The sequence below is a fragment of the Haliotis rufescens genome, unplaced genomic scaffold (genome assembly GCF_023055435.1).
Source record: "Haliotis rufescens isolate VD_foot unplaced genomic scaffold, xgHalRufe1.0.p SCAF_21, whole genome shotgun sequence".
Lineage (NCBI taxonomy): Eukaryota > Metazoa > Mollusca > Gastropoda > Lepetellida > Haliotidae > Haliotis > Haliotis rufescens.
Window position 1 is genome coordinate 12,786,852 of NW_025963902.1, and position 24,152 is coordinate 12,811,003.

At 39.1% G+C, this 24,152-nt stretch overlaps 2 protein-coding genes across 2 annotated transcripts; one reads left to right on the plus strand and one right to left on the minus strand.

Annotated features, from left to right (window-relative positions):
* Positions 1 to 9,856: 9,856 nt before the first annotated feature.
* On the plus strand, positions 9,857 to 16,858 carry LOC124117349. The gene is made up of 5 exons (XM_046479172.2): positions 9,857 to 10,522; positions 11,767 to 11,942; positions 12,848 to 12,963; positions 14,066 to 14,282; positions 14,645 to 16,858. The coding sequence occupies exons 1-5, from the start codon at positions 10,360 to 10,362 to the stop codon at positions 14,984 to 14,986; spliced, it is 1,014 nt and encodes a 337-aa protein (XP_046335128.2). The 5' UTR covers positions 9,857 to 10,359; the 3' UTR covers positions 14,987 to 16,858.
* Positions 16,859 to 16,861: 3 nt separating this feature from the next.
* Positions 16,862 to 24,103, minus strand: LOC124117350 (peptidyl-tRNA hydrolase 2, mitochondrial-like). The gene is made up of 5 exons (XM_046479173.2): positions 23,646 to 24,103; positions 22,147 to 22,245; positions 19,787 to 19,908; positions 18,823 to 18,935; positions 16,862 to 16,991 (listed from the first exon to the last, which is right to left on the minus strand). Exons 1-5 carry the CDS (start codon positions 23,772 to 23,774, stop codon positions 16,942 to 16,944), a joined length of 513 nt encoding a protein of 170 aa, XP_046335129.2. The 5' UTR covers positions 23,775 to 24,103; the 3' UTR covers positions 16,862 to 16,941.
* Between the last annotated feature and the right edge of the window lie 49 nt (positions 24,104 to 24,152).

Here is a 24,152-nt window from a genome sequence, read left to right on the forward strand (position 1 = left end):
CACTAGCTTTATCATCAAATGTAATGAAATACCCCAAAATAACACCATTTTGACGTCATGGCTGGTTTTATGTCTTTCATAACATCGGAGAAAGACGACACTGGTATTTTGATTTATATATATCTCCCATAATTTTCGTTCATGGTTTGGAAAATCTCGATGTGTAAAACGGAATTTGACGCTTTTTCGACACAACATAAAATTACTGCTTTCACCAAGTAAATAATGTCTTGAATATGTAAACAATTAGATAGTTTATCGTGTATCTTAATTGGACAGGACACGCACCTGTTTGGCATCAATTTACGTTATGAAATTCACAAAAGAATATTTCAAAACAACCAAAATTATATTCAGTATTGGACATATATTTGTTCATTATCATGTTAGTATTTCTCTTTATCTCGTCTCAAAATGAAACAATAAAAGATGCGAAGAAAGCACTATCATATTGGTATAGAATTATCAGGATAATCGTATAAGGTTGAACCAACGGGGTACCTGGCATGGATTTTATTTTATACATTTTAAAATTTCTGGAGAAATTAAGTAAACAGTTTAATATCCCGTGATCACAATATTGAAAAAAGAATGAACCCATTGATTATATAATGCAAAACGAAAGGAATAATTCGTAAAATGTGTGTGACTAACGCGCACCTGGCGAATCGTTAGATATCACTGTTCTGTGTATCAAACGACATCAAAAACAGTTCCAAGACCAAGACAGTTCTTTCAGAAATGTGTGCATATATTTTACCGAATTTTTTTTGTAAAAGTAATATATTCAGTTTTAGTTATAAAATAAAATGAAACGGCTATTCATGGACATTGCTAATATGAACTTATAATATTGACTATTGCACATCCCAAGAAATGCGTACATGCTGCAGTTACATTTACACTTCTTGTAACACTTGTCCAAAGGAAAGAAATATCGTATGCGACACTAAAAACCCATCAATTGTTATGTAAACAATGTTCAAACAAACAGGAGATTATCAAGGTTCCTTCATACATGTTGTGGCCGATATTTACGTATGATATCATTTTGAACATTGACAAATGTCCAAAGTGAAATTAGAATCTAATTGTGTGAAAAAATGTATAAAAGATATGCAAAATCTGCATCATAACTGAAACTGTAAACAGCATGGTACAATGATCGTGTGCACTCTCATTCAAAGACCTTCACCTCAAAGAAATTACCAAATATGTACAACAATGTTGACGTATGACATCACTACCTGTGACCGACTTTTACAAAATGGCGTGTTCACTGTCAACAGTACGCGGGATTTTACAAGGGGACTTTCGTTGATTCAGGGATCGTATTTACATAAATGTGACATGTAAGTAATCAGAAACATTCTGACAATCTATGTACTGTTATTTGTTGTTATAATTTTCATTGAAACAAACCGAAATAGTCAGAAATTCCGATAAATACCGTTGTCGTTGTGCGTGATTTTGCGTCAGTCATGGCGTCACACAGGACGGTAACTTTGCAATGATTTGATATTTTCAACAGAAGTTGTCAATGTATCTATTTTAAATTCCCTATTTCTTCCTACGATTCTCTTCCCATGACTATTCTGCAAATGTTGAGCCAATATTTTGAACGAATAGACGAATGGATAGCTCAAAATAGAGAAAATGCTACAGTGTGTAAAATCTGTATTTTGCTTTGTTTACACTTCAAACAAGTGCAGTGTTTCGAGCACAGCGTTCGTTTTCACACCTGACTTATATTACTTGATTTCATCCAGCCACTTCGTATTGGTGACAAAGACCATTGTTCATTCGATTCTTAAATGTATGAGGAATTCAAGGATGTGTGTATCGCAGCAAAGTTTGGAATATACGGGATGTTACAGGCGCCTCATAACCGGTGTACCTGAAACGTGATTTTGTAAACACTATCCAATATGGCGGAAAGTTCACTTCGGCGTTCGTGTTTGCGTATTTTCCAAAACATTCTAAACGATTCTAGGGTTATCGGAGACGTTTTTGAATGATCATTGGTGATTTCATAAAGGACAGATACCCATCATCACTAATATGCTATTTTTGAAATTCATTTCTCGGAGTAAATATCCGAAATTTAGATTCCAGAACATGCTGTAAATAACGCGGCGAGTGGTGATTTAGTAATGTGTAAAACATGGCGACATTTACGAAGTACCTCATTTTCAGAGGTCATTTTTTGTACTTTTGCTTGGCCTAAAAAGCCAATGAATAATATCACAGAACAGGGAATCTCCCACCTTATTCAAAACTGTGATGTGTATTAGTGTGCATGATGTATGTTGAATTTTATTCGACTTCAAAGTGAGGGTTGTAGAGGAAGGACATATATGTCCCTCTGGCATCCAGGGTGTTATCTAATTGTTAAATCAAGTGTAAACTTTGGAATTTTCAAAGGCACATTAGAAATGTCAACTATTAATTTTCCGAATTTAGCAAAATGCGTTCTGTGTCCAGTTGTTTTTATGTTTGACAGTTACATTGTAATCTTTTAATTAAGTTATAAACATTTCTATTGTTTTTTGTTGTTTATTTACCTTAATACCCTTGAACACTGTGTACAACACTAAAGAAACATTGTAAGTTTGAAATTTCTCAAGCTAGTAGGCGGGGCTTGCTGATCTTGGCATCAGCCAATGGTAATGATCTTTAACAAACCGTGCTCTTACTACCATGATACAGCACGGGTTAGATCAAAGGTACCGCTCGCAACCCGTGCTACAATGGATGATAAATACTATTTGAGTAACAGTTCACGATTGATCTAATGTTCAACATTTAGATGTGTTCACATGTGTTAACCAGTAGAACGTTATGAATAATTCTCAATTGGAAATAGTATGCGTTTGTTCTATGAGTACATGTGAATTAGTTTTCAAGTGCATTCTTTAACCAGCATCGGTATATTCATAATTACAGTTTAGTTATCTTCTGAGATTATAATTTGCGTTCGGCAAAGAAACCGCAAGGTTGTGTTTCTGACAGACAAGTGTCTACACCTGATGTTGGAACAAATATTGCGTAAAATGGCAAAACATAATTGAGAAAGTTAAAAACATATGTTTAAAATTCACATTACAATAAATATGAATATGAATAAGTCTTTTCTGAATGAACATAAAAAAGGAACATATATGTGAGTCTTGAAATAGAGTTTTGTACATTTCTTACAAATTCAAAACACGTTTGACCAAAGATCATAGCTTATGACACCATATAAACATGCCAAAACTTCAACACACTTTATCTGTTGTTGGAATAAACCGTTTAAGTTACAATTTATGCAGCAACATAGCTGCAAAACTTACACTACAATGAGATCAAACAAGGTATACAAGCTCGTATATTAATCTCGTGAATGGGGAAGTCAAAAGCATTTACTCACTTATTTTGGGATTATAAATATAGTAATACAGTAAAGTACGGTTATAACGAACTCAAAGGGACTACTAATTTTAGTTCGTTATAGCCGTAGTTCGTTATAAGCATATATACAGCATAACTACGGCAAATAGTCGGGACCAAAAAGTAAGTTCTTTATATCCGTCAGTTCGTTATAAGCGTGTTCGTTTTAACCGTAGTTTACTGTACTAATAACGGGAAGTACTTACTTACTTTGGAGATTTAACGTGCGCTTTCCGACTGATGCGTATTTCGGGAAGTGGAATGGCATGTAGTAAATACATCGTACTAATAGTGACACAATTAGAAGCCAACAACTTGTTTCGTCCCCGTCTTCGCAACCTGTCAGTATCTAATTATTTGGAATAATCCTTTCCCGCGTTTCTTTCAATTAAAAAGGACTAATTTCATTCGAGGGGGGCCTGTGATCTTAAAACACAATTAGTATGTTTACGTAGACACAAACACACGTGGTGTGGTCTGGTCTGGTCAGTAACTGACAACTTGCTGATGACAAATGTCAATACACCTGGTCAGTAAACTGACCACTACAATGATCGAACGATGTGTGACGTCTACTATTCATCTAACAGTTGAAACATTTGTACATCAATGCATTCGTTTTCTCTTTGTTTGAGAAGCATTACTGAGAAGTTGACGGATGACAAGGTAGACACAATTTTATGGATAACGTTATCCATACAACTTCTTTGAGTGGCATTTAGAAGTTGGAGTGGTAACTAAGACAAAAATGTTATGGATGAGCAACTTCTTTATTACAATTGTAATAAAGAAGTTGCTCGTCCATAACAATTTTGTCTTAGTTATGTTATCCATACAATTGTGTCTACCTTGTCATTCGTTTTCTACCAAGGATTTAGGATTGGGAGGCCTCTAAACGTGTAAGTTATTATTATTCTATACAAAAGAATAGGATTTCGATCAAAAGGTTACAGTTAAAATGACAAATACAACGTTCATATCTATGAGGTTATGGTAAATTTTGGCTCAGGCGAAACAACCACTACTTTGAGAGTGGATATTGAGAGTATGCGAAAAAGTGCTTCACTTTGTACACATGTAAATACACTTGATGATACATCTGTTGATTTTGACAGCCCAGGCCAAGTCGGACCCATAACAAGCCAAACACTTCTGATAGAGACTGTAGAGAATGTTGAGAATGTAGAGGGAAAAGGGTTTCACTTTGAGCACCTTGTTTTCTTTATATACCGCGATCTGAGACACTATAAAGTCGTATTCAGGTAGATATAATACTAATCTATAGATGTGAATCCATTTGATGATACATCTGTGAGGTTAAAGTTAATTTTGACAGCCCGGGCCAAGTCGGACCGAACACTTCTGACATAGATTTTCTTAAGAAAATACAGTAAAAATGCTTCACTTTGAGCCCCCTGTTTTCTTTAAATACGATGTACCGTGACATTGTAAAGTGGTATATAGGTAGATATAACACTAATCTATAGATGTAAACACATTTGAAGATACATCTGTGTGTTTAAAGTTGATTTTGACCGCCCCGGCCAAGTCGGACCCAACACATGCCAAACACTTCTGATAGAGACTATGTTGAGAATGTAGAGGGAAAAGGGCTTCACTTTGAGCACCTTGTTTTCTTTAAGTACAGCGATCTGAGACACTATAAAGTGGTGTTTAGGTAGATATAATACTAATCTATAGATGTGAATCCATTTGATGATACATCTGTGAGGTTAAAGTTGATTTTGACAGCCCGGGCCAAGTCGGACCGAACACTTCTGACATAGATTTTCTTAAGAAAATACAGTAAAGGAGCTTGACTTTAACGGCCCAGTTTTCTTTAAATGCCATATACTGTGACATTATAAAGTGGTATATAGGTAGATATAACACTAGTCTATAGATGTAAACACATTTGAAGATAGATCTGTGTGTTTAAAGTAGTAAAGTAGATTTTGACCGCCCGGGCCAAGTCGGACCCAATACCAGCCATACACTTCTGATAGAGACTATGTTGAGAATGTAGAGGGAAGAGGGCTTCACTTTGAGCACCTTGTTTTCTTTAAGTACAGCGATCTGAGACACTATAAAGTGGTATTTTTGTAGATATTATACTAGTTTATAGATGTGAATCCATTTGATGATACATATGTGAGTTTAAAGTTGATTTTGACAGCCCGGGCCAAGTCGGACCGAACACTTGTGTGTATAGGGAGAAGAGGTCTACTTTAACCAACGTGTCTGCTTTAAATACGACGATCAGTGACCTTATAAAGTGGTATTTACTCAGATATAGTACGTTCCTATAAATATAAACGCTATGCCGAAAGATGGAAATTTGTATCACGATAGCTAGACGTATTTGATACGTTTCAAATCTTATTTCGCTTAACGATTGCCCTTTTACATGTTACCAAGATCAGAGACGCTTACACACAGCTCCACTTTCTGGTTTTCATGCGATTTACTCCGAATTACTTATTTATGGTGCACTTTTTTGTTTGGTGATTGTTCATTAATGTCACGTGTGTATGTTGCATCAATTATATGTAAGTATGATCGCCGATAATGAAGTGATTAGCCAGTAACACTTTGGCCCGTCTTGGCCCGGCCCGGCCCGACTTTTAGGCAATGCCACAAATGAACCATACGTCTTTCAAGGATTTTTTGCGAACTCTACTGCTGATATTAAAGGAAGGTGAAGAGCAGATAGTCTCAAGGATGTAGCACATCACGATAAATGTTGCCGTTTGTGTGCTGTAATTTGCGCACTAGCTGCTTTCCCTCTCGCCCGAAGAAAGGTGATTTTTTGTTTATAACTAACGACTGACTGCAAAGCGGCCGCATGCATTCACGGGTCAGTGACGAAAGTAGTGTATTCAACCCCATTAAGTATTGACGATGACCAATGCCATAATTGTAATTTTCCAATATTGCAATATCGCAACTTAAACCTAACCAAACATTCAGCAAATAACTTTACATTTTGAAATTAACATAAATGTTGTCTAATGACTGCACTGCAAAGCGGCAGTCATCTTCCCGAGCTAAGGGCGTTAACGGACTATAAAAGTCTAGTTTTCACCCTTACCGAACTAGCCTGGAATTACGGAGTTACATTTTGGCTGGACAAACGAGTCGATGCATAGGCCAATCAAGATCGCGTTGCGAACTAGACATCCGGTTCACAAACGACATTGAATTCAAAGTGCAGATTTCGGTCGACTGCAGGGTTTGCAAAGCATATTTACCACCAACTGGGCGTCGACAGATATTTTGCAAATCGTTCCATGTTTATAATGAAGTTGCTGAAGTGATTTGATGCACTTCGCGGGTAAGACCCGTTTAGTCACAATATACATCTTGATCATGTTGATTATCGATCAGATTGTCTTGACACTCTCCTACCCAGAGTTCCATGCGGCCGGCAGCCAGCTAGCATATTACCTCTGCCACAGGCCAGCGCCATGTGACGATTCGTCACATCTTTCACAGTCCATTCAAGATATTGCATATGCTTTTCATCCGTTTCATGTCTACACATTTTCATAAACAAATGTCAAAGAATGGTTAACTTTCATTGAGAAAGTATGCAAATACGTAAAAATCTACTTGTTTTTGCGTAGTTATCCTATGTTTACATTGGTTGTACGGCTCCACGTGCTGTCATCGAAGCCCAACGGAGAGTTAGCGACACGGTCACTTTGATGCATAAATATATATTGTCATGCAACTCACTGTCGCAGTTGTAGTAGCATATCTATATAGTTATGCAAAACAATATGTAAAGCGCCCCCAAATACTTGCATTAGTCCGTTCTATACTGATTTCTGAAAAAGCGCGTTTGTTTACAAACAAGAGAAAAGTCCAGTCACGTGATATGCAAATTAGCCTGTGGCAGTGGTGTTATGCTGAGTCACCACTGCGACCGAGTGTGATTGTTTTGACTGGGTGCCGCCATCTTGTATGAAGCAAATGCAATCGATATGAGAGGTGGAATCTGATTGGTCAATAGGAGGGACACAGAAGAGACATAACTCCTAATAGCCACTGGTGGCCCAGACAAGGGCTTTACAGAGCACTTTGAAGTAAAATATCATGGTGTGTGCACATGCATCGTGTGTTAGTGATGACATAATGTGTTTATCTGAAAATACATAACTGATATCTCAATCGAGTGTAATAACATTCTTTTTTACTTGAGTGAAATTTACAGTTAGGCCGGAACAACTTGCAGTCTGGTGGCTGGTTTACAAAGTGTGATTACGATAACTAAAGCAACACGTTAGAGAACGTTTGTGACACTCAAAATATCAACTTTTAGTTCACTCGAGGCGATATAAGGTGAGACATTATTTGTCAATAAAATACAAAATATCCTCCATGTGTGCCATCATTGGTTGCAGGATTTTGATTTTTTGTTGTTTATCGCCGCACAAGGCAATATTCCAGCTATATGACGGCGGTCTGTAAATAATCGAGTCTGGAACAGACAATCCAGTGATTGACATCATCAGCATCGATCTACGCAATTGGGATACGATGACATTCATCTGAGTCAGCGAGCCTGATCACCCGATCCCGTTAGTCGCCTCTTACGAACAACATAATCGCATCTTACGACAAGCATAGTCGCCTCTTACGACAAATATAATCGCCTCTTACGACAAACATAGTAACCTCTCACGCCTCTTACGGCAAGCTGACCCGTGAAGATCCGGGGTGGAATAGGTCTTCAGCAACCCATGCTTGCCGTAAAAGGCGACCAACGGGATCGGGTGGTCAGGCTCGCTGACTTGGTTGATGCATGTCATCGATCCCAATTGCGTGGATCGATGCTCATGATATTAATCACTGGATTGTCTGGTCCAGACTCGATTATTTACAGACCGTCGTCATATAGCTGGAACATTGCTGAGTGCGGCGTTAAACAACAAACCAACCAACCAACCAACTTACGGCAAGCTTGGTTTGCTGAAGACATATTGGTTGCAGGAGAATGACAATCTTTCCATTTAGTCCACAAAAGATCGAAGACCCAGTAATACAGTCGTTTGTTGAAAATATTTACATTACAAAATCATATATAGGTTTGATTTTTGTTCATAGAACTATAGGTGATATGTCATGACATAACGGATTAGCCATAGCCATACGAAAAACTCGGGAGTTCTTTAACTTATTTTGAGTAGCATATTTCAGTTATCAAAACATTGCCTATATGTACTCAGATGTTAAGGGTATAGCTTTCATTATACTGACATTCGGTAACGACATATACCTAGGATTAGCATAGCATATAGGCTAATACTATACAGAGTGATTAATATTAATTAATTATTAAATCCTAAGCAGAAAAAACACAATGGTAAGTTTGTTTCCTGTTTAGTGTGTTTGCTGCTTATCGCTGCTATGAGAAACATTCAAGTAAATAATGGCGTCTGGACCAGACAAACCAGTGATTGATAGCCCAAACAACGTCCCACGCCATCGGGTACGTTGACACGCCATCAATCGTGTAGCATGTGTTCCCGTTCCAATGTGACGCCTCTAACGACACACAGTAAACTACGGTTAAAACGAACCCAAAGGGACCACTAATTTTAGTTCGTTATAGCCGTTGTTCGTTATAAGCATATATACAGCATAACTACAGCAAATTTTAGGGACAAAAAAGTAAGTTCGTTATATCCGTCAGTTCGTTATAAGCGTGTTCGATATAACCGTAGTTTACTGTATATATGTTACTGGGGTCGATTCTAACCCGGAATCCCCTTGAGGTATGATGAATAGGAATCATAGATACATTATATTAGATAAATATCGCTAGTGTTGAACTTGCAAGCTCAAATATTGATCGAGGATATTTGTAAAAGCCACGGAGAATATGTTAAATTTGTTCTTCTCGATACACAGTGTGAGCGTCCAGAAGGTAAATAAGCGATCTTTTGAAAATGTGTTCCTCGTTAATGTTTCCGAGACAAGGTCGAATCAGAGACCATAAAATAAAATTTATTTTATGGTCTCTGATCAAATACATCTTCGTCATTATGATACTCTATGAAAACTAATGGGTTACCTCCTATTTATTCGATGTTCTTTGAAAATGGCGACTACTGGTCATATTACCCATCGGCGAAATTATTTTCCAGTAATATTCTCACTGGGCGTTATAATGTTTGCTTCATGCTGATTGTCTGGTTTTGTCCAGTGGTTCTGTTTGTTTTCATTGTTTTCACAGAGGTCACAGAAACGTGACGTCGAAAGAAAGCATTGTCGTAAATAATTAAAAGATTGTGTGTGACGTCGTTACAACAATAGGCCAACTGGCCTATCTCAACTTGAGATCAGGAAACCAACGTAATCTCACAGAATGCATGATTTAAAAATAAACGACTTGCAGATCACCTAGGTTCGGAACTCAGTCTTTATAAAATCAATCCGTCGAAGGTTATCCAAGGGTTTAAAATGATATTTTACAGGCGCTTCGATTACTTTTTCACTATTACATTGAACGCTGTAATAAATATCAAGGGTTTAGAGTGACCTCCCTTCCCAAACAAACGTAAACAAATGACGAAATTGACAGAAAGTTGTCGGGGAAAAAAATTCTGTGCATGGCTGATTGGGCCAAGTTAATATTATGTCATTAATTTTGCGAAAAGGTTTGTATTGTATTTGAGTTGAAGAGCTGTTAATGATGTCAGTCGTTTTGGCCCTGCGCCAGTTTAATCATTCACTGTTGAGTGTTGTCAGCCTTATCATAGTAGGTTGCACAACCGTTCGCAAACAACATTCGCTGACATGAATAAATGCCAACATTTTCTGATGACTCGTTCATTCTAGCAGTACTCGCCGTCGACATTCGATCATTTTCAAGAATATTGTTATTAACGTTTGTGTGACCGGGAAATTCTAATTTTCATCATGAGTGACAACGGCAATGTATCTCAGTCGACCAATTCGAAAAAAAAAAATGGGTGGGTAGGACCGCCGACCAAGGAATGGCTTGAAAACAGGTTGTCCAAGAGGCTGTGCTATCTGCTCCGGTATGGGGCTCTCAAAGAAGGCCTTCACGTTGATGATCACGGTAAGTTAAAGAAAACACATCGTGAATCCCTGTCACTGACCACCAAATCCAGTTTCCGTATTTGCCGTAATAAGCGCCCCGCTCTAATAAGCGCCCACGGCTAATAGTTGCACCCGACTCGCCTAAAATCCGACTCGCCTAAATAAATCTGAGCTGACTCGCCTAAAAAATATATATGATATTTTGGTATGCGTTTGGCAAATATAACTTAGGTTAGGCCTAATGATCACAATTACTAGTATATTCATACACAAGTATGGAAATAATATAAAAAACAACAACGTATCATCCATAGAACTTGTCTTCTGTCATATTTACATCTGCACTTCATGTTGAGTCAGTGAGTCAGAGCCCAGTCGGTTACGCTATTGGGACCGAGACTACAACACTAACATTTAGTTACATTATGTGTATAAAATGCATTACTATGCATTTCTGATAGTTACAAACTTATTCTAAAATACAAAAAAATGACCGTAGTTCGATCAAAAAAAATTTTGGCGAGTGAAAATCTTTTTAGGCGAGTAGGATTTTAGGCAAGTTTGGTGTATCCCACGGCTAATATATTTGCTAATATATTGGCACGTGAACAATACCAATTAGCACCCTTTCCGATTGATCAATGTAAACAAGACTGATTCATTCGCATATAATACACACTCCTTTGTTATATGCACCATCAATTATGGACAATTAAATTCTGGAAAATATATATCTGCCGTACATAAACATTTCAGGCTGTCAGCATGAACCATGAAATTTATCTTTCAACTCTTGTTTTTTTTCACCAAAATAATATTTTAATAAGAGCCCCCCTATTTCTACTTTTGAGAGCGCCCTGGGCGCTTATTACGTCGAATACGGTAGTCGCCTCTTACGACAAGTGTGTGTTGATGAAGACCAATTCTAACACCGGATCTTCATGGGGCTCCCTCATGAAGATCCATGTTGGAATTGACATATATAACAACTCATGCTTGTCCCCAATGAAGATCTGGGTTAGAATTGATCTTCAACAACCCATACTTGTCGGAAGAGGCCAATAAAAGCATCTGGCTGTCAGACTCACAGACTGGAATCATTGTGTCCCAACTGCATAGATCAATGTTCATGATGTCAATCACTGGACTGTCTGGTCCAGACTATTTACAGATAGCATCATAAAGCTGACATATTGCTGAGTATCACGTTAAACAACAAAGAAACCACACAAAATAAAACAGAGGATGATATACTCCTTGCAGGGTTTGTGGACATCGAGGAGCTGCGTTCTGTGAACCTCCTCCGAGAACACGGACTGGAGGAGGTGTTGGAGGAAATCAAGACATCGACATCATGGCGGAAAACGAAACGGTTCCAGTGGAAGGAGGAACATGGGAAGATCTATGTGCGAGCACAGTACGCTCGACGCCTGGAGAAGGTATTGTACATCACTCCATGACTTTGACATTATCAAATTACAGTGAACTATAACAAGGGTTAAGACGATAGGGCAGGCGTAAGACACATACAGAAATAAGTATTGTAGTGGCAGTAAGATGTACAATACATTGTAATTGTATAAAATAATTCAATTATTTCAGGCCATTTAATTTTGGTTTGAAAATATTAATAAAATAACTTTCTTTTATCTTTCTCAATGCATCATTGTCACATTTGTAAAATGAGATATATATATATATATTCCATATTTGACGTAATAAGCGCCCACGTCGATATTTGCTAATATATGGGTTAGTGAACAATCCCAATTAGCACCCTTCTGATTGATCAATGTACACAGGACTTATTTATTCGTGTATAATACACACTCGTGTGTTATGTGCACCGAAATTACGGGCAATTAAATTCTGGAAAAATATATCTGTCATGTATAATACGCACAGACTTTTCTTTTGTATCATTTCAGGCTGTCAGCATAAACCACGAAAATTTACGATCTTTCAACTCTTTTACCAAAATTATTTTCTAATAAGAGCCCCCTATTTCTAATTTTGAGAGCGCCTTGGGCGCTTATGACGTCGAATACGGTATGTACATTTGGAATGCAAATATCTTATGAAATTCTGTAACACAGAATTTCAGATTGAAGTTTGTTACTGGAAATGTACAACAATGGATAACAGTAAAATGGTGAGTGAGTGAGTGAGTTAGATTGAACGCCGCTTTTAACAGTATTCCAGTTATATCCCAGCATGTCAGCTTAATGTGGGAGGAAAGCCCGAAGTGATGCAGGTCTCAGACGTTTACACACAGTAAGATTCTATTGATCATTTTTAGTGCACAGTTGTCAATAAGGTGATCATAAACTGTTTCCTTCTCCAGAATCCATGCCACGAAGACAGCAAGGTGCCAACTCTGTTTGAGCACTGCATACAAAGTGTCATTACCAACATAGAAGATTATGATCTGGACGATTTTCCTGATGAATTTATAATAAGGTGAGAACATCAGTACAAATTACTAACTTCATGTTATTTGCAGTGAGCGACTTTTAACAGTATTCCAGTTATATCACGGCGTGTCAGCTTAATGTGGGATGAAAGCCCGAAGTGATGCAGGTCTCAGACATTTACCACTTTGGTGAAACCCATGAGCACGGATTTGGGGCTGACAGAGAAACATAAATGGGGCGAACCAGGATTCAAACCCACAATTATAGGTTTCTGGTCTGTCCAAGGGACACAACTCTGCACAGCCAATTGCAGCGCCTCAGTTGACTGGGCCACCCGAGCCCCGATATTTACTGTAGAGACTACAACATTGATGGACCACCAACACAGACATACCTCATACAAGATATTACCTTATCCTCAGGGTGAGTGAGTGAGTGAGTTGGGTTTAACGCCGCTTTTAGCAGTATTCCAGTTATATCGCGGCGTGTCAGCTTAATGTGGGAGGAAAGCCTGAAGTGATGCAGGTCTCAGACGTTTACTACTTCGGTGAAACCCACGAGCACGGGTATGGTGCTGACAAACCTAGAAACATAATTGGGGCGAACCGGGCTTCGAACCCACACCTATCATTTGATATTCTGGAGGAGGGTAGGGGGAACCTAGGAGTTTGTATTAAGATTGCCGGGAGATATTTTTTTCAGCTACGGCTACAAAAGCAGATTTTTTTATTTATAACTATGAGCCTGAATTTGAATTTAATTTGTTTAATATGCAGGTAATTTTATTTTCAAAGTCTGAGTGAGTGAGTGACCGCTTTTAGCAATATTCAAGCAATATCACCAGAAATGGGCTTCACACATTGTACCCATGTCAGGAATCGAACCCGGGTCCTCGGCATGACGAGCGAACTCTTTAACCACTAGGCTACCTAACCACCCCTTTAACTGTCTGCAGCATAATTATTTCTTTCAAGAATTTTTAGGAATTTTTTTTATTTTTGGGGACTATGAAAGGCGCCAACAGAAATTCATCTAGACCAGCTCAGAACCTGATATCTAACACCAAGACCACAACTGTCAGTTTTTGTAGATTTTTCAAAATGTGGTTGAAGACTTGATTATCAAAAAATCTCTTTGTGTTTTGCCAGTACAATGATTCATCGTCTGAAGCGTCAGAAGAAGCTGAACAACAAAGCCCTGCAGACCCTGCTGGTGCCCGCCCTGGAGCACGTGGACCTGGAGGGGCTGTACCTCACCAACAACATCCTGAAGATGGTGTGGACCAAGTGCCCCCACATCAAGACCCTCAGTCTCATGAACTGTGGATATATCATGACTGATAATCTCATGTCTCAACTAGTCAAGGTACATGATAGATCGACCCGTGAAGATTCAGGGTCTTCAGCAACCCATGCTTGCAGTAAAAGTCAACTATGCTTCAGCAAGATAACAAGCATTCTACTAGTTCCTATTTTTCAACGGGTACCGTATTTGCCATATTAAGCACCCCTTGATTCTAAACCGGTCTGTAAGTAACCTGTATAGGCGCCGCCTCCTTAGTCTGTTCACTACCACTCTATCTCTGAAAACAATTGAAACTTGTTCTTAGGCTTTAGTATGCATACTCTGGTGATAATTTTCTGAGCACCCAGCACACTTATTTTTTGAGTACAGTAGTTTGTCTTGAGATCTTTATGTTATTAAACTGGTTTTTCAATCTGTTTCAGAAACTGCCAGATCTGACGTCACTGAATTTAGCCCGGTGTCAGCATTTAACAGACATTACACTCAAATCTATCAAAAAACACTCCAAGAAGTTACGAAATATTAACATATCTATGGTAAGGAATTTTACAGAGGCATGTGTGTTGGATTTTATAATAAGTCTTCCCGGGCTAGAGCAGGTGGACATGTACGATGTGAGGATATCCACGGAGGGGCGAGAAACACTGGCGGAGATTGGCAAACACAGAAAGTTGAAAATCATTCTGTATGAATTCCACAGCGAAGAGGCAGCACAGAAAAACCCATCAGAGATGTTGCCAAATTTTGGACAAGTTTGGTACTGAAGACAAGTTCCTTGAGGCTGTCATAACTTGATGTTATGGGGATTTGTGTGCCGGTGGGATTGATCAAGGCAATCATATTTTGCTGACCATTCCCAATTACCCTCCCGCTAAATTTTCATGTCCCCACATACCTAAAAAATGTTCAAATTCACTTTTCTTCATAACACCCACCCAACTGACAATGGTTTTGATTCACATGAAGCAGGAATATTTTTTGGACTATGTTTATATTCTACTCAAAAGAAGTAAAGGAATACCTGATTTTTTCATTCGACTACAGCTAATCTGTTTGTGAAGATAGCAAGTGATATCATTTAATCGAGTGAGTGAGTGAGTTGGGTTTAACGCTGCTTTTAACAGTATTCCGGTTATATCACGGCATGTCAGCTTAATGTGGGAGGAAAGCCGAAGTGATGTAGGTCTCAGGGCGAACCGAGATTCGAACCCACAATCATAGGTTTCTGGCGTGCCCAAGAGACGCAACTGCACAGCGAATCGCGGCGCCTTAGACGACTGGGCCACCCGTGCCCCCTATTATTTAATCGAACTGCTACCAGCTACACCATATCATAGAATTCTAAGTCTACTGTCTTGTTATCATTTGCCGAGTAGTTTTTATGGTTCCATAGCAGGGCTACTCTCACAAATTTCATTGAATTGATGCAGGGTCGACACCCGCATTAATTTTGTGACCCATTAATTTCATGATATACGGTATTTCATCAAATATGGGAGGGGAGGCAGTGATTTTCTTCGTCTGCAGATACTTGAGTCAATAAGATACTTGAGGCAGGGAGTTTGGTACATAAGGAGGCGAGGCTGAAAATCTAATAATTCATTTAACATGGCTATCTTTATCAGTTCCTCTCAGGCTGGTCATGAACATACATTTGTGGAGCTCAGAAGATGATGCTCTTCAGTGTCTGAAACTCAGCAGAGTAAACTAAGCAAGTGAGTGAGTGAGGTTTTACGCCGCTTGTAGTAATATTCCAGCAATATCACAGTGGGGAACACCAGAAATGGGCATCAAACTTCGTACCCATGTCGGGAATCAAACCCAGGTCTTCGGCATGATGAGCGAAGGCTTTAACCACTAGGCTACTCGACCCCCCCCCAAGTAAACTAAGAGCTTTAGGGCAAGCATATTTTAAAATACTGTAAGCCCAGTGTAAAAACTGTAGGTGAAGCAGGGAGACATACACTATGTATACATGACGAAATACAGCCGAGTTCCCGAGTTATAGATGAAGCCTGCATTTATCAAGGAAATGATCTGTGTGTTAAACATCTTTGCAACTTTGCCACTTAAATCTATTGATAAAATGTGACAAATTGAAATGAAATATGTATTTTCGGACATTGTGAAGAGTGATAGATTTAATAAATGAATGATTTGACAGGTAGGTTCATGCAACTGTATTGTGTATATATTATTTTGATGTGGCTATGATTTGGCCAGTATACCGGTCTGCGGGGCTATCAGGCTGAGTACTTTGAAGCTGGACCCTGTTTCCCCAAGCAATCTCAGGGTTATGCAAGGGCCTGCGGAAATTTATAACTATCAGCCCGAGAACAAATCTGTCGGCCTCGGGCCTATGTCTATTTCAATGATGCTATTGTGTTTTTTGAGTGCATTTCATAATAATATACTACTCAACATTTGATAGGGATAATATACACATGACATGAGTGAATCAGTTTTGTGAACCATGGAAAGATGGATATATCCCTGTCAAAAATGGAGTGGTACACTAGTAATAACACTTGAACATTCCCTCCAATTTGAGCTACCAGTACTACTATAAATGCTGAGTGACATGTTTTATAGCTTTGTATATCGATTTGAATATGAAATAAAAAGTAACTATTTTACTGTTTTTGTGTTAAGATTTATTAAAAATCCAAGAGTACAATTTATTATTTACAGTTAAATGTGCATAATGTACAAGAGATGGTCACAACAGCTTGAGATGTCCAGTCACTCTGTCCACAAGTTCGGAAGGGCCTGAAACATATCATGTAAACATACCAATGTCGAGATGAAACACACAAAAACATACGATGAAACGCACAAGATCTTAAAACCCGTGACGATCCGGGTAAGAATAGGTCTTCAGCAACCCATGCTTGTCGTAAGAGACGACTATGCTTGTCATAAGAGGTGACTAACAGAATCGGGTGGTCAGGCTCGCTGGCTTGATTGATGCATGTCATAGTATCCCAATTGAGTGGATTAATGCTCATGATATCAATCACTGGACTGACTGGTCCAGACTCAATTATTTACAGACTGCCGTCTTATAGCTGGAATATTGCTGAGTGATGCATTAAACAACAAAATAAACAAAAAAAACACAAAGACATAAATTCATATCTGACACCCCAGAGTGAGTGAGTGTCTTTGGTTTAAATCAGCTTTGTAAATTATTTCAGTTTTATCACAGCGTGTCTTCTTAAAGCCCAGAATGCAGGTCTTTGATGCAGACAATGGGAATAGAGCTGACAAACCAAGAAACAAAAAACCTCAATACTGTCGCCAAAACCTGTGATGATCCGGGTAGGAATAGGTCAGCAACCCATGCTTGTTGTAAGAGACAACATTGCTTGTCGTAAGAGACAACTATGCTTGTCATAAGAGGTGACTAACAGGATCGGGTGGTCAGGCTCGCTGACTTGATTGCAACAAGTATGCAACAATTAACTCAATTAATGCAATGTTTCTAAATTTCCAAGAATGAAAGTACTATTTTTAGAACATTGGCGCATCTGGTAAATCTCTGGATAACTGCTTAGTAATGTCAACATGTTCTGTTTTTGTGACATGCACAGCTAGGCACAATACAAAGTGACTGAATGCAGTGTTCCCGTTTACCGGCTATTAGCAGTTTTTTACCGGTAGAATTTGACAAGGACCAGTAATTCATGTGGCTGCCAGTCCCTGTGGACCGGCAAATAAAGTACCTTATAAATCTTTGTTGTTGAACAAAACATCAGCGATATTCATACAAGTATATTTTTCGAATGAAGTCAGCTCGTCTGTTACCCTCAGGGCTTCCGCTTGTCTATTTTTAGTGCAAGGAAATAACATTTTGCCTTGGTTCGAGGTTGAATATATATTTGCAGCGACTTAAGTCTTGAAATATAAAAAAAACAGAAAATAGCGACTGAAATTAGTGTGAATGAATTAAAACCAGGTTTTTATACATATTTTTAATTGTTGAAAGTTGGGACTGACAAAAAATTAGGGGGACTGGTAATTTTTAGTGTTGCCAGTCCACCAGGACTGGCAGGTTCGAAAGCCAGCGGGAACTCTGTGAATGTAGTTTTACTGCTGAGTCAGCAATATTCAAGTTGAATCATGGCAGCTTGTAAATAATCAAGTCTGGGCCAGACAGACTGGTGACATGGTGACATGATCCATGCCATTCGAACAGGATGTATTATTTATTGTTTGTATGTTTAACGCGGCACTCCGCAATATTCCCGTTATACCATGGCAGCCGGTAAATATGGTGAATAGTCTAGCCTGGGCCAGACATCTGCTGACCCATATTGTGAACAACAGTCCACACCGCTGGGGTAAGAGGATATGCTATCAACCAAGTCGCCGAGCCTGACTACCAGATCCATTTGATCGCCTCTTGTAGGGCCAGCATCAGTTGCAAGGGGCCTACTCTAAACCGAGATCACCACAGGGGCATTCGAGCAGGATGGCCAAGTCAACAAGGCTGACCACTGTTATAATGACAAGCAATGGATACTGGATGGAACAGTCTACTACATCAAATCCATCAATGGCTATATACTTTGTTTGTTAAATAAACTCAAGCACTGACCTGGTCCGACCCCCAGCACTGTCCTTGACCCTGGAGCTATCTGGGTGCGTCCTGCATCCTGGATGATGCTTGTCGTCAGACCTGCTGACTGGGCCGACTTTGCCAGCGCTAACCTGAAACAGCACAATAATAATTAGGGACAAAAACCGATTGAAATAGACAAAACTATAATCTAGCCCAAGCCAGGAACCCCAGTGGTTGTGCTTGATAGCATTAGCGCTTACCAACAAAATTTCATGTCATTGATCAATGACACACGCACCATGCACACCGCCAGGTCACATTAAGAAAAGCATGGAGTGCCTGTGTTGACCTAGAATCCCCACTGTCGTCCAATGTCGGCCACTTTGGTGAAGCCAATGATCATGTGTATGATAAACCAAGCATTATATTGTGGTGAGGGGAAATAGGGTGTAATGTTGTGTCCAAGATTACTGCACTTATATAGCGACTTGTATGCACTTGTGTGGGGGGCTGCTTGTACTAGTCTGGACTGATGCCAATTTTATAGTGCTAGCCCATTGGTTGTTTGGTTGGTTTGTTGTTTAACGCTGCACTCAGCAATATTACAGCTGACGGCGGTCTGTAAATAATCGAGTCCACGCACTTGGGATCCATGACATGCATCAACCAAGTCAGCAAGCCTGACTACCTGATCCCGTTAGTTGCCTCTTACGACAAGCATAGTCGCCTTTTACGGCAAGAATGGGTTGCTGAAGATTTAATCTACATGAATACCCAGTCCTCATGTTATCCCCGTAATGCCAAACGTCAGTCAGGGTAACAACAAATACCATCTTTTGGCATCGTTTGTTATGACTGGACAGGGGATTGAACCCAACCTGCCGCTCTCCGGGCAGACACTCTACCACAAGACCACAGAGGCGGTCACATCATAATGTGATCTGGAATGAAAGCATAATGTTTGGTTCACACCATCAGTTGATGGATACCCTGGACTTACAAGGATGGTTCATCATCTGTCTTGACCACTACTTTAGGCTGACCGCTTGACCGCCACTTATACAGATGGTCCTGGTTGTTACGAAATGCCTTCTCAGCCCCGGCTACAGCAGCATGAGCACACTGAAATACAAGGACACGCGAAGTGATGGTTGGTTGTTGGTTTGTTGTTTAACGCTGCACTCAGCAATATTCCAGCTATATGACGGCGGTCTGTAAATAATCAAGTCTGGACCAGACAATCCAGTGATTGTTATTATGAGCATCCATCCACGCAATTGGGATCGATGACATGCATCAATGAGCCTGACCACCCCATCCCGTTAGTCGCCTTTTACGACAAGCATAGTCACCCTTTATAGCAAGCAAGGGTTGCTGAAGACCTATTCTACCCCGGAATCTTCACGGGTTGACACGAGAAGTGAATAATTCACTGCCACAGATACATTTACATTTACTCGGATTACCATGGGTATGATGGACTATCAGAATGCAGAAAATTTAATTTTGAACATGTAATGATCAGCCGAGTTCATATTTAGCATTACACTGCAGTTATATATTGGTAATTTATATCTATACACATAGAGAATAATGAAACTTATTATTAGTCAATATTTTGTGTACTTCTAGTCGATACTATCAATACTAAAATTTCCTTTATCATGTCTATGCCATCCCTACCCTATCCTTCTAAACTGATCGTGCTTAAATAAACTGAAAAAATCTAGACTGGACTGAAACATTTGAAACCTTACCACTGCATCATTATTGGTTTAATAATATATTGAGGAATTTTCAAGCATGAGAGGTACTTTACATTTGGGAATCAAACGCAAGGGGACAGCTCTGTCAATTGAGTATTACTCAAGATAAATTGTCATTGGAGCATAGCCAGTTGTAACAAATTACTCAAAAGAATTTAAAGGGGAAGTGTACACGCAAAAATTACTTTCTTTCTTTTTCTAAACAAAACGCAATTTTAGAATTAATTAGTATCTGTGTTTGAAAATATACACTCATTTTTTTCACAGTGAAAGTAGGAAGCTCACAATAGTGTGAAAATGATATGCCGTTATGAGGCCTTCGTTTTTCGAGCTAAACAGGCCTGAGTTATCCCCCTTAGATTATGACGTAATTGGTGCCAATTCAACTGGGTCCCTGTCTATTCTCAACGCAAAAGATATCAAGTACCAGTTTGCGGTAAAACAACATGGCCTACGACACACTCCGGCGCAGTGGTGACTCAGCATAACACTATGCTGGCTGGCATCTGAGACGCTAGAATCACACACCCAGACCTACACCACGTGAAGCGGCTCTAACAAAGCATGATGACGTCATAATGTTTATCAATTGGCACCAATGACGTCATATTGCAAGGGGCATAAGCCATGGTGTTTTTGTTGTGGAAATAGAACACTTGGTAAATGTGAAAAATATAAATCGTTTTAATGCGAAAAATATGTTAATTAATTGTGATATTTTTATATTTTTGTCTATGACACTTCTAGGTTAACACTTTTAATGTGGAAAAGGTACAAGAAAAATAGGTTAATTTCCGTGTGAACTTGCCCTTTAAGGACCACCCGATTCTTTCATATTACTATAGTTAATATGTCATGGCATGACTACGGTAACAGGAAAAAATAGGTTGAGTTCTTATTGCTTTTTTAGCAGTATATATATATATATACAGTAGAACACGGATATAATGAACTACAAGGGACCAGAGAAATCAGTTCGTTATATCCGTTGTTCGTTATACATGTTATCGCTAGGACGTGTCCGCCATCTTGGATAAGACAAAACGAAATACACGTAATTGCAGTATCCTCTACGTCTTGGTGATTGGCAGCTCGTAAAATTTATATGTTTAATGTTTGTTTTACAGACAAGATTACATGTACAGGTAAGATTAACACAATGCAAATTTAACACGGTTGATCTGTCACCGCTGATTGTACTGATTCGCCGCCATTGTGTTGATTCGCCGCTGATTGCGTACAGCCAATTGTCAGTGACACTTGACACTGAGTGAGATTTCTTAGTTCGCTATACACGTCACTAATTAGTGATAGATGGGCTTGTCGGTGATCAGATATCAGTTTGCTGTTTCCGTTAGTTCGCTGTAGAGAGTTCGTCATATACGTAAATTTTATATGATATTATATAGGAGATAAATCGGGTTTTTTTTAACAGTTCGTTGTATCCGTTTGTTCACTATATCTGTGTTCGTTATATCCTCGTTCTACTGTATATATTTTACATGCTGCACCCCACCAATATGTCATGTCAAGCATGCATAACTTTCTTTAAAACCAAACCATCCTTACGATTTTAAGAGGAGTCATTTCTCACCTGAGCTGCAATCTTCCCCTTCCCCATCTTGAGGTCAGTGCGGACGACGATCACCATTTTGTATTCTCCCGAGTCAGAAGCCAAGAGAGGGCGGGATAACTGCAATAGAAAAACATGTCTTGTTCAATACATTATGGCATCAATTTACAAAAACCTTAATTCATAGAGACAGGGCATTATTGAATATTGTAAAAAACATAACATATCTGGCCAGTCCAGCAGACTTTAATAACACTATCCTGCAACAAAGATCCATTAAATTTAACTATCAATAACAAACCAATTTTGAATTTCGATTTGATTACCATACTTTAAAATGGGTAGGACCTGTGAAGATCCGGGGTAGAAAAGGTCTTCAGCAACCCATGCTAGCCATAAAAGGCGACTATGCTGGTCGTAAGAGGCGACTGACGGGATCGAGTGGTCAGGCTCCCAGACTTGGTTGATGCAGGTCATCATATCCCAATTGTAAATCACTGGATTTTCTGGTGCAGACTGGATTATTTACAGACCGCCGTCATATAGCTGGAACATTGCTGAGTGCGGCGTTAAACAACAAACACACAAACAAAATTGGTAGGAACGATTATTTACACACTATTGTCATGCATGTCAGAGAACTACTGTAAACATTGTAAAGTCAGAGAAGACTAAAATCACATGGGTCTTAATTCTCTTAACTCTTAATTCTCTTAACCTGGTAATATAAGGATTAAAAGACAACAATAATTTTCTTGACAGAAAAGTATTGGGTTCAGTTACAGTAACTCTGGTACTCAGGTCAGGTGGGTCCTGAGTAGGACCCGGGTACCCACATGACTACTAAGACCTATGGTTGGTCACGTGATATACTGTAATGACATTAACAATAAAACTCAATGGTTACACTACAAGTATAGCTAATGTTCACATCTCTTTCTCACTGTGCAAGCATTCGTTCTGACTTTTATATGTCAGAGTAAGGATAAAGCGTCAATCAACTGCAGTGTATGCATGATCAGATTGTTTTATACATGTATCTAAACAGTGTTCGAAATACCTGCCTGCCCGACCGTCCGAGACGGGTTGATTTCAACTCGGGCTGCCAGATTTTCAAATCCCCCTGCCCGACGGTCGGGTTATATTTCATATGTGAAAATATTCAAAATATTTCCCGATGATAAGCATTAATTCACATGTAAAGATGAATGATAAAATGTAACCAAAAAGGAAACCCCGTTAGCTTATCCTGAGAAACATATGATTATAGTGGGCAGGCAGGTTTTGGTCAGGGCTGGCAAGTATTTCAGCTAGCCATTCCTGTGGTCTGGCTGAAATTTTTGGGAGTTTCATACCCTGATCTAAATAGTTTTTGCAAGGGCTACAGTAAAACAATTCCCATTCGGACATTTTGTACCCAACTCTTGAGACCTATAGCGGGTATCCGGGTAGGGCTGGGTAATGGTGTGTCGAGTACCCAGGTAGTAAATTTGGACTAGTTACTTGTATGTATAACTTACATCATCTGAATTATTTGACGTGAACTTGATTCGCCTGGCAGACCTTGCCTTGAAAATCCAGCCAACTGCAATACCAATTCCAAGGCCCAACACGAATGTTGCTGTCTGTTTCTGATCAATTGACAACATCTTTTTCTTGCTTCAAGCGAAGTAAAACGCTTAGTCCTGATATGGTATGATCCAGCGTTGTGCAATTGTGTCCACTGATGTGCTAACTGTATAATCAGTGATAATTGTGTATTGTATTGGAAGTCTGGATGTGTAAACTTGGCTCTAACATGTATAGATTTTACAAAGAGAACTACAGTCTGACCTAGTTATGAACGTACTCAAAAGCATGTTCATGCGAATAAATGATTACAGTTTAACGGACTAATCAGTTGGTAACAGAATAAGCTGATCAACTCGCACAAGTTTTACTTCACGTGTTGAAAGCTATAATAATAAAGCCGGCGGATGTTGATAGCGAGCACTTCCTGTTCTTTCTTACACTGAAAATGGTTGCAA

Excerpts from the sequence above, each read along its gene's own strand:
- LOC124117349 (XM_046479172.2), top strand. The coding sequence starts at position 10,360 with ATGAGTGACAACGGCAATGTATCTCAGTCGACCAATTCGAAAAAAAAA. Across the intron at positions 10,523-11,766 it reads CCTTCACGTTGATGATCACG|GGTTTGTGGACATCGAGGAG; the intron begins GTAAGTTAAAGA and ends TACTCCTTGCAG. Across the intron at positions 11,943-12,847 it reads ACGCTCGACGCCTGGAGAAG|AATCCATGCCACGAAGACAG; the intron begins GTATTGTACATC and ends TTCCTTCTCCAG.
- LOC124117350 (XM_046479173.2), bottom strand. The coding sequence starts at position 23,774 with ATGTTGTCAATTGATCAGAAACAGACAGCAACATTCGTGTTGGGCCTT. Across the intron at positions 19,909-22,146 it reads AGGGGAAGATTGCAGCTCAG|TGTGCTCATGCTGCTGTAGC; the intron begins GTGAGAAATGAC and ends CTTGTATTTCAG. Across the intron at positions 18,936-19,786 it reads ACAGATGATGAACCATCCTT|GTTAGCGCTGGCAAAGTCGG; the intron begins GTAAGTCCAGGG and ends GTGCTGTTTCAG.